The following is a 16,878-nucleotide window of genomic DNA, read 5'->3' as shown; positions in this document are numbered from 1 at the left end:
AGTCTCCTCTCTGTGTGTGTGTGTGTTGAGGAAGAGAGAGGAATGAGAAAAATCCAATACATACATACATACAAATAAATAACATCCTGTTTTATAATACTTACGCATAAGTACGTAACTTTACAATCACAAACATTTATATGTTCATTTATTTATACACATACAAAGAAAAGCATATTCCTCTTTTTTTTTTTTTTTTTTTTTTTGCGGCTCGTGGGCCTATCACGCCGCGGCCTCTCCCGCCGTGGAGCGCAGGCCCAGCGGCCATGGCTCCTGGGCCCAGCCGCTCCGTGGCACGTGGGATCCTCCCAGACCGGGGCATGAACCCACGCTCCCTGCATCGGCAGGCGGACCTTCAACCACTGCGCCACCAGGGAAGCCCGCGTATTCCTCTTTTAATTGGTAGTTTTATAATTAATAGTCGCATTGAAACAATCATTTTACTGTGGGAGTCAAGAATTTATATTTTTATCAATGATAGGATAATCAGGAATTTGAGTGTTGGAATGGATAGCAATTTCAATGCAGAATTTGAGGCCGTTTTCCAGTCATTGTCATAAACAATTTGGCAAAGAGGTTGCCCAGAGATTATATCATGTAATAACATTTCCCAGAAAAATTATGTGATGAAACATTTCCAAAAATATGTGGTTGACCAGCTCAGTGTGGAGTTATAAAATAGGTGTTATTTTATTTTTTTTAACATCTTTATTGGAGTATAATTGCTTTACAATGGAGTGTTAGTTTCTGCTTTATAACAAAGTGAATCAGCTATGCCTACACTTATATCCCCATATCCCCTCCCTCTTGCGTCTCCCTCCCACCCTCCCTATCCCACCCCTCTGGGTGGTCACAAAGCACCGAGCTGATCTCCCTGTGCTATGCGGCTGCTTCCCACTAGCTATCTGTTTTACATTTGGTAGTGTATATATGTCAATGCCACTCTCTCAGTTCGTCCCAGCTTACCCTTCCCCCTCCCTGTGTCCTCAAGTCCATTCTCTACGTCTGCGTCTTTATTCCTGTCCTGCACCTAGGTTCCTCAGAACCATTTTTTTTTGATTCCATATATATGTGTTAGCATACGGTATTTGTTTTTCTCTTTCTGACTTATTTCACTCTGCATGACAGACTCTAGGTCCATTCACGAAATAGGTGTTATTGACTAGAAATTGCAGCTCCTGGTATGTTACAGATGTGCTGGAGGAAGGGGGAGGCAAATTTCTGAAATTTTTGGAGTACCTGTTCCGTACACATTTAGTTGGTACTTAAACTGAAACAAATGTGCAAACCCAACACAAGATTAGTTATATCCTTAGAAAAGTGTATTCCTCTTTGCTGGTATAAATGCTAAAAGAACTGAATTGTTTGCTGATATATTTAACTTAGGACACTTGTCCTACTCCACAGATCTTCCTGTCACATCGTGGTATTTAGAGAAAACACATCACCATCATGTGAGAAACATGATTGCAACATTCTTCAAAATGTAATGTCATTTACAGAGACTTTTCTGTGAAAATTACTGGTAAAAGCGGAGCAGGTAGTTATTACAGTTATTAGTTGCTATCTATTTACTGAACAATTTGAATTGACAGATGTAATCATGAGGTACTTAGATATCATGTCAAGTTTTAGGTACTGAGTGCAGCACATTTATATTGCCACGTAAAATAGATCTTGTTTCTTTTGCAGAGACAGACTTTTTACAAGTGCAGAGCATTGACTCCTCATTTAGACAAACTATAACATTCTCTGAGTTTAAAGATAAGGGCACTAACTCCTGCCGGCCTGTACACTGTCCATCCTCAAGTACCTCAGATTTTTACTTGTGCCATCAAGTTCCTTCATTCCTACTGTCATCCTCCCAACCTGGCTGTCAGGAGCCTCCTTCTCTCATGTTTCTCTAGCCCGATAAGTATGGATTTGTGACTCTAAGAATCTCATTGAAAAGAAAGAATGAACTTGACTGAGTCCAGCTCTCCCCAGATAACTAACTGTGGTCTGCTAGTCCTTGGCAGGCTCTTCCCCTACCTCCTTTCCTCTGCTCTATTACCCAATGGATTTTTGGTGCTGACTGTTTTTGTGGATATTTAGGACTTGGTCTGTCTGAGTATAGTCTGAATTCATAAGCAAATGCCTAGTGACCGCAACATGAGATACCTCCTGGGAACAGAAGTGGGTAAAGAGGATTGGGTAAAAGGCGTGAAAAAGCAGTCTCAGTTCCGGGGAGCAGTAGGGAGTGGTGGGGACTCTGAACTGAACAGCACCTGCCCATCTAAAGGGGGAGCTGCTCTCAGTTTCATTTAATTCCTGTCATTCAGGTCTGCAGCTCAGTGTTGCTAGAACTTCGGGTTTTTAAGAGAAGCCAGAGGTTCATTTTTTTAAACGAGAGATCTCCATTTTTTTCAGCATTGGCTTAATTTTTAACTTTGTGTTTGTGAAGATTTCAGTTATAGTCAAAAGTGGACAGTAATTTAATGAACTCCCATATACCCACCACCCAACTTTTTATTTCCTTGGTGCCTTCTCCTACGCCCTCCCCCAACAGTTATTTTGAAGTAAAGTCCAGACATTGTATTATTTCACCTCTGAGCCACATTACCATCATCACACACCCCATGCCCATCCAAAATAAACAAAAATGGTAAATTCCTTCATGTCTTTAAAATCCAGACACTGTTCCCATTTCCTCAACTGTCCTAAAAATGAAGGTTTTATTTCTTCAGTTTGTTGTAATTGGAATTCAGACGTGGTTTGAGTATTGTGTTTGGCTTATAGCTCTTAAATTTCTTTTAAGCTATAGGTTTTCCCTCCATACCTTTTTTCTCTTCTTGCAATTTATTTGTTGGAATAAATTTTTTTTTTTTGTCCTGTAGACTTTTCCACACTGTGAATTAGCCTGATTTTATCTTGTAGTGTTGCTTAATAATGTTCTCTCCATGTTTCCTATAAAGCAGTGAAGAGGCTTAATCAGATACAGGTTCAGTTTTTCTGGCAGGGATTTTATAGATAGCGACATGGTCTCTCATTAGGAGTGCATAATGTCTGCTTGTCTCTTTTTTGGAGATTGTTGCCTATGTCCTTTAATTCATAGGTGGCGGTAATATTTTATTTTTTATTTTTTTGGCGGTAATATTTTAAAACACTATATTCCTTCCCTCCCCCCACACGTACTTTGGGCAAAATACAGTCGATAAGCCATCAGTTGGAGAATTCAACTGATCTGTTAAAGTTCAGGTTGGAACCCTGCCCATGTCTGGAACATTCTGTGATTCATTTTTAAGTAACTTACTCCCAGTGAACCTGTCCTGATACACGGAAATGATCTTGCCGAGTCTCCTGTTTCATTTTCTGTTATCATGTGCCTACTTACAGTGAATGCAAAAAGGAACATTTCTGTCATCAGGTTGGGTGAAGAGCATCCTAATGAGAGGTATCTTTTGTTTGGATCAAATATCATGGTGTCCTCCCCTTAGGCAAACAAGTCAAATATCCAGTAAATATGTATTTTACCTTTCAGAATGGAAGGTAGGCATGTCTGTTAGTACTTTTGACTTGCATGGCCTCTATAAATTTTTTGTGGTGGACTTCAGGTGTATGATTTTTAAAATCCTTTCTCCTCATTTAGGTCCTATTTTCCATAATGTTATCTGTAGCTGTTATTTATTCTTTGGGCAGAGTGAGGGGAAGTGGATTGCAGGATGAATAGGACAGTAGGGAATACAGTATAGCAGTTAGATCTCCATGACTGAGTACAATTGATCCAACTTTCTAGCTGTGTAGCTTTGGGAAATTTACTTCACCTCTCTAGCCTGAGTGTTCTTCTGTCTTTAATGGCAGCTCATAAAGAGTTGTTTAGAATTAAGGACTTGATGTATTTACAAATTCTGAATAGCTTAATCCATGCATCTTTTTTAGGCAACAAAGGTTTCTTTATTGTCTTTTTAAAAGAGTATGTTTTCAAGTTTTTTTTTAATGCCCAATATTTAAAAAATGAAAAAGTAGAAAAGAAGATGGTAAAAAATCAGCATAATCCTATTTTATGCTATTTGAAAGGAGTGTAGTTTTATAATATTGTGTTATATGCTTTTTTTTCACAGCTTCTCTGGAGAAATCAGGTCCATATGTTGAGTATCGAGCCATGCATTTTAATGTGCAGAATTCACATCCTTAATCTTGGCTCCAGGTGTAAGAGTTAGATGTTCACATGGATAAACTGTACCTGAACCATGTTTTTAATGCATTAGAAGAGAGATGCATTTGGCAGTAGCAAGCCTGTTTCTGTGTGTGAAATGTCCTTATTTCTACCTAAATATCTGCAGTATTATCAACAGTTCAAAGATGATATCTACTTTGTTGTTTGTACTTCTACCTCTCTCTCTCAGTTTGTGGACTCTCATCACTGTTTCTTGTCTCCTTTGACCCAACCCTTATCTGTACTTTTAGCCTTTTTCCAGACAAAGTCAACCAGAGAGTGGCTTGATGGACTTTAGAATATATATTTGGAGGCCATTTTGGGGAATAAGTATATTTCCTTATTGAGCATATTCTTTTCCAGTCAGTAGACTCTGCCTGTCTTAAATGGGGCTGGGTGGCTCTGACAGTTAGTGGGAGGAGAGAATGCATTGAGGCACATCGCCTGCTGGGATGATTTTCCCCTGAAAATGCTGACCATAGTTAGGTCAGGACAAGACCAGTAAATAAGAATAAGGGTCATGGTGTGTACTACATAAGAAATTCTGTTCTCTGTGGTAAGTCCTGGGACAAAGCTGAGATAAAAACCCTGGTCTTCTGTGATGGGCCTCTGCCATTGACTGTATTTGTCTGTCTGTTTTCAGGGTATATGCTATGTACAATTCCGTAAAGGGATCCTGCTCTGAGCCGGTTAGCTTCACCACCCACAGCTGTGCACCCGAGTGTCCTTTCCCGCCTAAGCTGGCACACAGGAGCAAAAGTTCACTAACCTTGCAGTGGAAGGTGGGTAGCACAAAGTGGCAGGACTACTCTGAAGTCTGTAGCCATTTGAAACGTTTATTTAGCAGTATTCCAGTTTGGTGATGGTGTTTCATTTTCTGCATAGTGACTATGTGAAACAAATTATAATGATATCAAAAGTTGCCATCTCTATAAAAATTGGGCAAAAGAATGGGAGAGGGAACTGTGAAATCAAGTTTTAGCTTTCTTTTCAGGGTCATGAGCAACACTTTATAAGTGATATAAATACTTAAGATACCTAAATGTCATCACTTTCTAATAGTTTAATTCATCTCAGTAGACATTTGAGGACTTGAGTAAAAAGTTTTTGTGAAGAAAGATTTAGAGATAAAGTAGGTTTATGGGTCCATTGGCTTCTTTCAGTGGTGACTCTGCAATGTCTAATATTTAAAACTGCCTAGAATGTTTAGTGTTCTAAACTACATTAAGGTTTCATTAATTTTGACTAATTAGGCCTTAGGTCAGTTAGGATTACTAATTATTTTTTTAACATCTGAATCATGTGGTAGTTTTCATGAAATACAACTTTTTGGCTACAAATAACTCTTGTCAAAGAGAGGTCCTTAAAGTAGTATATCATTGGCTTATCAGTCACAGTTGTGTGTTTGTAAGAAAATAGTAGATTATGTTATCAATCTCTTTAGTAATTATTTCTGTATATTTATACTTTAAAATATAGTTCAAAATGTAAAATTTATCGAGGTAGAGATAATAAAGATTTGTGGTATTGGGGGAGAACACCGGTGTGCAAATAAGATAACTAGGGAGTTTCCTTATTGGTGAACAAATACTTTGTCCTTTTGTTCTTAGACCAGAGAGTCAAATTTATCTTGGGAGTTGATAAAAGCAGTTGAGAGTAGTGGTTAGCAACAAAGCATGGACTTCTGTAGACCCCTCTCGTAGCCAGTGGCCAACATTGAGTGTGTTATTTGGACAAAGGCAAAGTTGTAGAATCTGAACTATTTTATTTTCCTTCCTGGCTTCCAGGGATAATCCAGGTCAGTGATTCCCTACCTTTTCAGAGTTTTAACACCCAACTGGTGGTCATCATTGTTTAAGTCCTTGGAGCATATACATCCATTTTAAAATGTGTTCTGTATTTATACATATACATATGTAAATATGTCTTAAGGAAAGAATTAAAATCCATTTTGCTTGGAAAGTAGAAGAAATCTTAAAGATTACCAGAGGGACCCTGGGGTCTTATAAACCTAAAGTTGGGAATCACTGATACATACTCTGCTTAAAACCTGGATGAAATTCAGGCCTCAGGCAGACCAGCAACTTCAAGAAAAAGATTTCTTACTAGGAGGAAAATGTTTCACAATTTCTTTCTCCCTTTATTTAATTGTAAATCAGAAGCATATTATTGTTCCATTCAGTTACGTGCAAAGTTGAAAGTTCTGGATTCAGTTCAGTTTTCATGTTCTTAGAACAGATTTTCCAATAACGGTGTTCCAGTTGGGGGTACAAGGACAGTGCAACCATGCTCTGGCTGCCCATCTGTCCTTGAAGCCACCAAGACACTGAGAGAGCTCAGGGACCTCTAATGTCATCCAGTTAGCGCCAGGAGATAGGGCAACACAAACACCAGGGGCTGTGTCCCCACCCTCAAGGAATCAGGGACTCGGTGGTGGGGCAGGACATCAGAAAGGAATATATGAGCATCATAAATGTAGTTTTTACCTTAGAAATGGGTTCTCAGCTAAAACCTTGATTTTGTCCGTTATTTAGAATTTTAAATGTAACCCTATCCTATCTCCCAAATCGAGCCCACAAAAGCCTGAAATTACAGTTTAGTAGAACATACAGCACTCACCCGTAATTGGGGCTTGGAACTCTAAGATTATATGACTCAGAAGAAAGAAGGAGGAAGGAAGGAAAGGCCAGGGTGAAGAGTTTCTTTATTAAGTAACTAATATATACTGAGTCCTCGATGTTAATGCATTTATTATTAACAATAATAATGCAACAGCTACTGTTTACTGACTGCTTCCTGTAACACCGGTGCTGTTTTTGTAAGTGATTTACATATATTCTTCCAATTCCTTATCACACCCATCCATTCTTGGAATAAGAAACTAAGCATTGATATTAAGCAACTTACATCAGACCACTCGTGACAGACAGCCGGGAGGGGCTTCAGTGTAGCTCTGGTGACCTGGCTGCCTTTGCTGGGGGCAGGTCACCACATTCTATGGGGCCCTGGCTCTTTCCTGGGAAGAGCCAGGCCCAGGTGTGTTTGTGCTTGGGAGACATGGTCTTACTACCTTAGTGCTGTGAGGGACTCCACAGTAGCACCCCCTTCTGGCAGCTCTGACCCTACAAAGTACTCTTTTCTCCAGAGTTCTTTACTCTTCTTCCCATTGTCCAAAGCTGCTTTCTCAGTAAAGCAGATCACAGCATGCTTTTAGGAGGAAAGCAAATGATGAAACTTCTTTTTGCTAATATGCTAAGGGCTAATTGCCCCTGGTAATCTATCCAGGAGATCCGGTTTTTCTCATTTTTAAAAAAAGGGCAACCTTAATGCCGCAGAAGGCTTTCTAATCTTAAACTCTTAAAACAACAACAAAAACTGTATGGGGGAAGTTACAAAAATATGGACTTTAGACTCCTGAACCTAGGTGGGTCAGCTTTATCTTATCAGACCCCAAGCAGTGCCTCTGTTTCTCCCCTGTCTTTTTTCTCCTCCACCCTTGAACTTAACATGCCTCTTAAAAGTTTTATCCCCAGAGGAGGAAGTAAGGCACCATGTGGGTGTAAAGGTAGAGGTGGTGGGGAAGGCGGGCTTGGCTGTTTGTGGGGTACGATTTATTAATAGTGGGGCTCTCTCTACTAGTTGACTTGTATTAAAATTGGTTTTGTGATAATGTTTGAAGAAGCAAATGCAGGAGGTATCCAGGGTTATCCCCCTGCAGGGAGAGTACAGTACTAGCATGGACATTGTATCTGAACCAAGTGGAGAGCTCATAACTTTTGACTGTGAACAACTTTCTCTAATCTCATTTTATTTATTTATTTTTTTAGGCACCAATTGACAACGGTTCAAAAATCACCAACTACCTTTTAGAATGGGATGAGGTAATCATATTTTTATGTTCATCCATCTAAAACACCTTTTAAAAATGAAATTGCTGAGCAAATGCCATTTTATTCTTTTTTTGAAGATATGCTAAACACATGGAAAAAATAATGTAAGTAGAGAAAAATTGAAACCAATAGTGATTGACTGTGGAAAATGAAGATGAACTGAAGTGTAGTGAATTGTACATTAAAATATATTTACTTGACTTATTTGCAAGAAATGCTACTGAAAGAAAAGATAGGATCTTACCTATTTTGGAGACCCTAGTTTCTGACCAAGAATTGACTTCTTTGTTATCTTGACTGCCCAGGGCCAGCCTGCATAGATGGTTTCCATAAGGTAAACCACACTGCAGCCTGGGAAGCCTCGTTTGTTTCTCTGTGGGAGCAGAGCAGGGGAGACGACAGCACCTGGAGGTCTCACCCACCTGCGAGCACCCTACTGGTTAGCCCATCCTAGAAGGGGGTGCCCCCTTTGCTGTTTCTGTCACCAGAGGCCTTGGATGGTATCCGTGGTGAAGCCTTCTTACATTCTAGGCCACTCTCTGCTGAATGGTGACCCAGTGCTTTCCTGGCCTCACTAACACTGCACAGAATCTCAGGCAGGAACACGGGATGCAGAAATCTTCTGTTACTAAAAAGCAATGATACTATTCTTGTATATCTTAATTCCGTTCATTCATTTACCTGTGTTTTATTCTCTTTCTGTGATCAAGCAAACAGACTAAGGATTTTAAGAATAGGAAATGTTGACTTTGAAGAGTAATGCAAGTTAACTAGTCTTTGTGACTTAAATTTAGGGGCACTGAAAGATTCAGAACACAGGCTTAGGCAAAAAGCCACTTGTCAAGTGTGGGAAAAATATTTTAACCAAATGTAAAATGAAAACGGATGAAATTCTCATGATGAAATTTTGATGTGGAAAGGGGGCTCTTTATCACTTTTTGCAGAAGCATATTTTCCATCTGGGTTGCATCTGAACAGCTAGAGTTCCAAGTTACCAAAGACAATGATCTATTGTTCTTAGGATCCTTGTGAGTAGTTCCTATGTACAGATTGGTGAAATCTCAGACTTAACCAGTATATTTTACAGATTAGGTGGATTTCATTTTAAGGCGGCTTGATTGGAAAGTGAAACCACCCCCTATGGCCCTTGTGGTTGAGGTTTTATATCGAGATAGAGTTTACCCAGTAAAGAGGAGCTTTTATCCTCTCCATATCTTCTCAGAGCACTGGTGAGTGAGTGAGTGAGTGAGTGAGTGAGTGAGTGTGTATGTGTGTGTGTGTGTGTGTGTCCTGTGTTTTTTGCTGCTTCTCTGTCTTGGACCATGGCTTCATAAGTTAAGTAAGGTCAGTGGGAAACCTCAAGAAAAACCCAGGTGCTGCAGGAAATGGTAATGGTGACTCAGTTGTTGGCCACCTTACCTTTGAATTTGACTTGAAACTGTCCTGGCATGATGCTGGGAGGAAACTTGCTACAGCCTCACACGAAATGGAGAAGCTCTGTCTGATGATCGTTTGTACTCAGTAGGACCCACTATGGACGAGTGACCACAGAATGTGAAGTTGTTTATTTTGGGCCTTCTCCTGCCTTTCCCGTCCTTGCTCTCCTTCCATCTTGCCCTCACTTCCATCCTAATATCTTCCCCTTTCCTCTTTATATTCCCTCCCACCTTTGAATGCCTGCTGGTGTCAGCTCTGGTGAGCTTTCCTGGAAATTCCAGAGTAAGTGACCATAGGCCTTTTGCCAACACAGGAATCCTTTTATGTCCTGTGGCTTAATATTCTTCAAGGAAGAAAATCAAATGTACCAACAGAGAACAACACCTGACCTGCAGGAAGTGAGAGCACGTGAGGCTCTGGCTCTCCCTCCAAAGCCTTCTGCTGGTGGTGTCTGAGCCAGGTGCACCTGGTACAAGTCTCTTTCCAGACCGTGCCCTGGTGGAGTATGGTGGGGCAGGAGAACAGGAGGGGTGTTCAGCTGGAGTTCCTCTCCACAGCCAGAGCTCGCCTCTCCCAGCCATGGCCTCTATGGCACCCAGGGGGCTGTAGAAACAAGCTTAAAGGGCAGAAAGGTGGGTGGGTGCACAAAGGAGCAGATCCCCACCTGAGAGGGAAGCAGGTATTGTTCAGTCTCGAAGAAGCTTTTGTTCAGGGGTCTCACCGCGCCCCATTCCTGCTGTGGCTCCTGGTCTGAGAATCACAGCTTGGGGTGAGGTGACCCCATCTATATACATGCCACCACGAATGGCTCATCCCATATTTTTATTATATCAGCCCTGGCTAGAGTTCCCAGAATTTATTCTTTTGCTCAATTTTGTTTTAAACATTTATTTCATTTATTTTTTATTTTTTTGGCTGTGTCAGGTCTTAGTTGTGGTACACGGGATCTTCATTGGGCACGCAGGCTCTTTGTTGTGGCACACAGGCTTCTCTTTAGTTGTAGCGTGCAGGTTTGCTTTCTGTAGTTGAGGCGCGGGCTCAGTAGTTGTGGCGCGCGGTCTTAGTCACCCTGTGGCATGCGGGATCCTAGTTCCCCGACCAGGGATCGAACCTGCGTCCCCTTCATTGAAAGGCAGGTTCTTTACCACTGGACCACCAGGACAGTCCCTCTTTTGCTCAAATTTTTAATCACCATTCCAATAAAATAATTAGTGTAAAATTCTGAAGGTGTTAGTAAACTAGGAGCACAGGGCCTCAAGTCCTACTGTCAAGTTTCTAGAAAAAGAACTTCATGAATGAAAGAGCAGAAGCAGAGAGGCCAGTGAGTACCTGGTCTTTATTTCTCCTATGACTGGGGGTGCTGTGCTGAGTTGACCTTGGGAAAAGCCACCTTTAAATCAAGAGCTAACCGCCTGCTGGTCTCTGAAGGCAGGTGTGGCCCTAATGGGGAACAGAAAACAGAACTGTGAAGCACGAGGGGGAAGCTGATATACCCTCTCTCCTAAATTCATTGTCAGTAATGTCACATCACTGTTCACAGACTTCACTTGGGAATTACTCACTAATAGTTCTTCAAGGGGGCTGGATGCCTACTTTTCTCCATGAGTAATTGTGCCTAGCCACTCCCTTAACTTTTCCATCACTGCAGTAAGTAACTGTGACTACGAGATGGTAATGAGCAACTAAAAATGGAACACACAGGTGTCACTGGCTTTTCAGCTATAGCCATCAGTTTCAGTTTTCTCCTGAAACGGATCAATTTTCATAACTTGGAAAGGTGTGGCCTCCTTTCCTGGCCACGTCCCTTTGTTGGGGTGACTCAGATAAGTGGTAGTGTGAGTTCTACTCTTGGATATTGTTTTAACTCGTGCTCTACAGAAATGCTAACCGGTGCTATTAGCAGCTAGTTCCTCAGCACAAACGCAGGTCTCCTAAGATCTCACTGTGAACACATGGCGTGGATTCATGCTTACGTGTTCAGTGACATGGTGTTCACCCAAAGAGAACTGGATTGTTTCCACTTTGTCTCTAACTAGTCAAACAAATCATTTAACCCCCAAGTCTCAGCTTCTCCACTTGAAAAATAGCGTCTGTTATCTCACAGGTAGGTTAAAATTGAAAGAGATAACTTGGACAATGACAGATTCTGTGTAATGAGTATTTCAGACCACCTAAGCACATTGATGTTAAGATGGGGGATAGGAAAAGTCAACAATTACAGCAGGAGTGTATGAAAGGAATATGACATTTTTCTGTCAGGAACTTATGCAGGAGCCCTGAGGTTAATAGCTCTGGTTTGAACTAAATAAAGATGGATGTTAGTGCTATATATAGATGCTAATTTGCCATTAGCTTTGCTTCCAGACATGACATGTTGGGAATATACGAAAGAACCAGAAAAATAGCTTTGTGGGAATGTGACTAGTGGAGTTCCCGAGACTCTCCCTCACATGTGACTCAGCTAGCCCAAAAAGGAATGTCACATTTGGCTTTCCTGGTGACTAATGAGTGAACACAACTGTAGAACACAGCAGACCGAGAATGACATAAATACTGCAGAAATCAAGGGGAGTATACTCTGAACTCGAACAGAAAAGGCCGGCAGCAGGTAGAGCCCAGAAGCCCATGGGGAACCATTAGGCAGCCTGGCCCGGGCTCAGCAGCTCCACTGCAGAAACCTAGATTAGGTGGCAGACCCCAGACTGTCGCTTTATGGGCATCTAGTTCCGGAGCAGCCAACCTAGCTCATAAAGAGAAAGAGCTGGCTCCGTAGGAGGTGCTTTGTTCCTGCTTTATTAATCAGATTCCAGTTTAACTTAGGCGTTAGTTATATTGATAATCTTTCAAAAGGCTTCTTGGACGAGTGAATTTGCATGGGGCTTTTCTGGTTAGACAGCCCTTCTTGGAAGAACTGTAGCATTGGCAAGCAGAGTGACTTACTGGCCTCACAGAGCGGACAAGGAGAGCCTCGCCGAGAGTGCAGCTGACGCTGTCTCTGAGGAGCCCTGCTGCCCGAGGCTGCATAGCCTGTTGTTCAGTGGAGAAGACTGGGAAAGCCGGTGCCTACTCCCCAGCCCATCGCCGATGCCTGGCTGAAAGTCAGGGGAAGGTGCCACTTGCCCAGGCCCACGAGCTCTTTGCCCATTCTCGGGGAGTGCCCTCTTAGAGATGGGTGAGTGGGGTCCCAGGTTCGTTTGTCATTTGTCCATCAAAAACCATATTTTATGTAAGGGCCAAATCAGTGACCTGGCAGAATGACAGTGTTTTGCCACATCCCAGATCTTTACCACCTCCACGTCAAAGGGTGGTTTATGAGGTCCCAGGGAACAGCTTCCTCCACTATAGCCCCTATGGAAGGAAACTAGGCAAGGAAGGATTTAATAACTCAGAGAAGTCCATAGGTATCAAAGACAGAGCTGAGTTAAAAGGAGCCCTCTCTTTTAGGGACCCCAGACATCTGCACACCGGAAGCAGATTCTCCATGCTCTTTACCATTTGTCACGTGTACAGGAGGGGGTTATCATGTATTAGGGCAGCAGACTTTGTGGGGAGCTTCCAGCTGAGGCTATATTACGTATGCGCATCTTGGTCCTTGGCGCCTAATTTATCAACTCATTTTTCCTGCTTGTTGGTTGCCAGCTAGAGGATGGCCGCCTTGGGCCTTGGCTAGGTGGGTGAACTGAGCCCATCCGTCCCTTGGTTCATCCCTTGTAGAGGCAGCCTGCTCTAAAATCACCCCCTTCCCTTCACCGGGATAGTCTCAATACATTGATCCTATCAGAGCACTCGACATCAGGTGACCCTCTGTATTTGGAGAGATATATAAGAACATTGTGTTTGTTTGTTTTAAACCAGAGGAACATCCTTGGCTATTTCAGATAGCCAAGCCTCTCCCACTAATATAAAAAACTAGTGTGCCAGGGGATAAAATGCATGCAGTATTTATTTAGTAATATGCAGCCACAAACTACACTACCCCCTTTTCTTACCTTTGAAAATTCCTCTGTGCTAGAGTGGTCAGTTAAATGAAAGAGGCATCACTGAGGGGAGAGTGAGGTTTGGTGCAAAGAACTTTGGAATCCACCCAGATGTGGGGTGTCCCCACCTCCCTGTTATGAACCCCTTCTTATATATGGCTATGCTGAACCCATACATGCTTTTATATCTCAAGCCAACATTTATATTTGATGTTACCTAGGGTCGGCCAATGCTGGTACAACTTCTAAATATAGATGTACTAGCAGACTAAACCTTCGAACCTGGTAGTAGTCCAGTTGGCCAGTGCAGCCTTATTTTTTATTTGATTTATTGTTGATGTTTCTGACAGGTTGAACTATGCTGTTACAGGGAGTGCCCAGCCCAGAATCACTCAGCCCATGTCTGGATCCAGCAGCCATGGGCCATGAGCACATGACACCTGACAACCAAATGCATGTTATTTATTTAGCAGGCAGTTATCAAACATGGTAAGAGCAGCTTGGGAAGGCAACAGGCATGGCTGTGAAAGAACCTGTAAGAGAAGGAGGTCAGTAGATCAAGAAAACATCAGGAAGAGTACAAGCCACATGACCACAGGGCACCCTGGTGTTGGCCATTCTCATTTTCTTGTGCCAGGAAGAGGAGCCGGAAGGATCTCTTCCAATCTATTAATCTGAAGGCAATTGAAAATATCAGCCAACTTCATCTCGTAGTACCAATGCTGGAAATACCAGCTTCGAAGATTGTTAGTGCAGTCCAGGGGAATTGGAAATGTCAGCCAGAGAAACCACAGCAACCTCAGTCTACAGAATTACTCCTGGCAAGAAAATACTGTGGCCTGAATTAGGTGGAGTATGCATGAGTTGTATGTATAGAATTGGCCATAGATGTGTTAAGTTCCTTAGCAGGAAACAAACCCATTTTAAGGATTCATCTTCCCAAGTGGTGAGGACAATGTTATGAAGATACTAAGTTTATAAAGAAGGAAAACAGATTTGAAAAAAATATTTTTGTTTGTTTTCAGTTACATAGTTTTACAGATTAACAACTACTTTTAAACATTTTAACTTTAAAAATTAGTTGGCATGTTATGAAATAAATACTTTTTATATACTTAGATTCCATTTTTCAAATAGGCAGACCTATCTGTAAATTGATTTATCCACTAGAACTTTATTCCATTATGTGTCATAAACAGATACCAGACAGAGGTAGAAACACGATTATATGCGACAGTCCTTTGAAAGGTTATTTAATTTGCTCACTCCTGAGGCTTTAGGCTATGTGGTACCTGAACTGCCCAAAGACTTTTGCATGTCTGTATTTAAAAATATTCCCAGGGTTCTCTACAACTTTGGGGATAGCATTATTAAAAATTTTAATTCTCTAAAATGTCACTCTGTAAAATGAAGTAACTGCATTGCCATTGATTAACAATTTTGGTTGATCTTATAGGAATCTTGTTACATTTTTAGCTTCTACAGAAATAATTTTTAAAATCTATTCAGAGAGGCCTTACTTTGTTGGACACTTTGAGGGAAAAAAGCATGTGCTAAGTGCATGTAGAAAATAGAAGCCTTTATCCCGGCATACTTTAAACATTGGTTTTGAGTACGGGCAAGCACACTTCTGCTCCCTTACCTCCTGGCTATTTATAGTACAGGAGGAATTTATAAAAGTTTACTGAAAAACTTCATATTATAGACATCTGTGGACATCAAAATAGATGACTGTAACATTGCATAACAAATTACCTCAAAACTTAATGCCTTAAAACAGTCACTTTCTTATCTCATGGATTCTGGGCTGGGAATTTGGACAGGGCACTGGAGGAGTAGCTAGCCTGTGTTCCACAATTTCTGGCGGTTCAGCTGGGAGGGCTCATTGGCTGGGAGCTGGAACCTTCTGGTGGGGTCCTCACTCACAAATCTAGTGGTCACTGCTGGCTGCGGTGGGACCTCGTCTCAGGCTCCCTCAGAGCATGGCAGCCTCAGGGGAGTCAGAATTGCAAAAGTGAGCATTCCAGGGAAAAGACAGAAACTTCGTCATCTTTTCGACCTCACCTTGGTAGTCACACAACTTCATTTCCACTCCATCTGTCAGTTACAAGAGAGTCACGAGCCCGTGCACATTCAAGGGAAAGGGTCATAGGCTTTCCTCCTCACTGGATGGAGAATCAAAGAATGTTTGGACATGTTTAAAATTGTCACCATGTGACATAAAAGGTTCTCTTGACTCTCCTAGTCCATTCATCTTTTCCCCTTTATCTTTGTGTAGCACATGCAGTGTTTTAGGTACTATGCCCTAAGACTTATATGCAAGGGCATGGACTTTGAAAGTACAGCGTAACTCTTTTCCTACCCCTGCTCTCCTCTGAGTGTTCTGGGAAGAGGGGAAGGAAGACAGATGTGCCCCAGAGATGCAGTGGTAGGATGGGACTCAGACCCCGTGGCCAGCGCGGCTCGCTAGCCAACGGGGTGTGACTCAGCGGTGCACAAACCCGGCCCTTCTCACTAAACAGATGGGAGAGATTACTGCCTGTTCCCTCAGTGATAAGGAAAGGGAACCCATGAGAAAAACTGCTTTCCTGCCAATTAATGTCTCTGCCTCATTGTTGTACTACATGTGTCCTCTTCCTTTGGGCGACTCACAGGAGGTCAGCAAAGTGCTCCCTCCCCCCTTTTTTGAGGGGATAATATATTTATAATCTTATTTAAGAGCTAATTTAAAATGTTAAACTAGATTAGAAAGAAAAATACTCAAGTAGGTAGTAAAAGGGCAGAAGATAAAATGAGAAAATAGAGAATATATTCCTTAAAGCATTTTAAACCTTTTATTTATCATTTATCCCCAAATTTCATTTTAAAGAGTGAAATAATGTTTGAGAATATCTTTGTCCCTGAAGTTTATATTAACTCATCTTGAAAAATGTTTCCAAGGGTGAGTCACTGTCTGCTGTGTAGCCACATGGGTTACATTTTACACACTCCCCCATGCTTCCTTCTCTCACCCCTGCCTTTCTAAGGTTGGGTCCTTTCACAGTCTGGCAAAAAGTTGACATTCTTCAGAGTGTAGCAGGAACTTTGTAGGACCTAAAAGAACATCCGGACTCTGATTATTATTAGGAGTGGTAACCAAATGTATGACCCTTCTGCAAAGGGAGTGAGGATGAGGATGGAGCAGGGACAGATGTGGGTGGAGTATGTAGCTTTCTGACTGTGGTAAGGCTGCGACTCGCCCCCGAAGGTGGTGCCCCCACTTCACTGTGTGCATCTAGGACTGAAAAGAAGCACTTGTTCTCCAAGGATCAGATAAATGAGACATGCAGACTAGGCCCGGTGAACTCTGTGGTAAATAGAGTTGCAGTGGCATCAGGGA

The 16,878-nt window shown here is 41.9% G+C and overlaps 1 protein-coding gene across 1 annotated transcript in view; it reads left to right on the top strand.

Moving 5' to 3' along the window:
- Nucleotides 1-16,878, top strand: part of FNDC3B (fibronectin type III domain containing 3B) — a gene marked incomplete at both ends in the record, with an annotated part of 281,051 nt that overhangs the window by 201,770 nt on the left and 62,403 nt on the right. Inside the window, 2 exons of the mRNA XM_079704135.1 lie at nt 4,839-4,977; nt 8,023-8,076. Of these exons, the coding sequence (XP_079560261.1) occupies nt 4,839-4,977; nt 8,023-8,076 (193 nt within the window). The remainder of the gene's footprint in view (nt 1-4,838; nt 4,978-8,022; nt 8,077-16,878) is intronic.

Source organism: Hyperoodon ampullatus, assembly GCF_949752795.1.
Source record: "Hyperoodon ampullatus genome assembly, chromosome: 5".
Classification (NCBI taxonomy): Eukaryota; Metazoa; Chordata; class Mammalia; order Artiodactyla; family Ziphiidae; genus Hyperoodon; species Hyperoodon ampullatus.
This window is presented reverse-complemented; position numbering and strand designations above follow the sequence as displayed.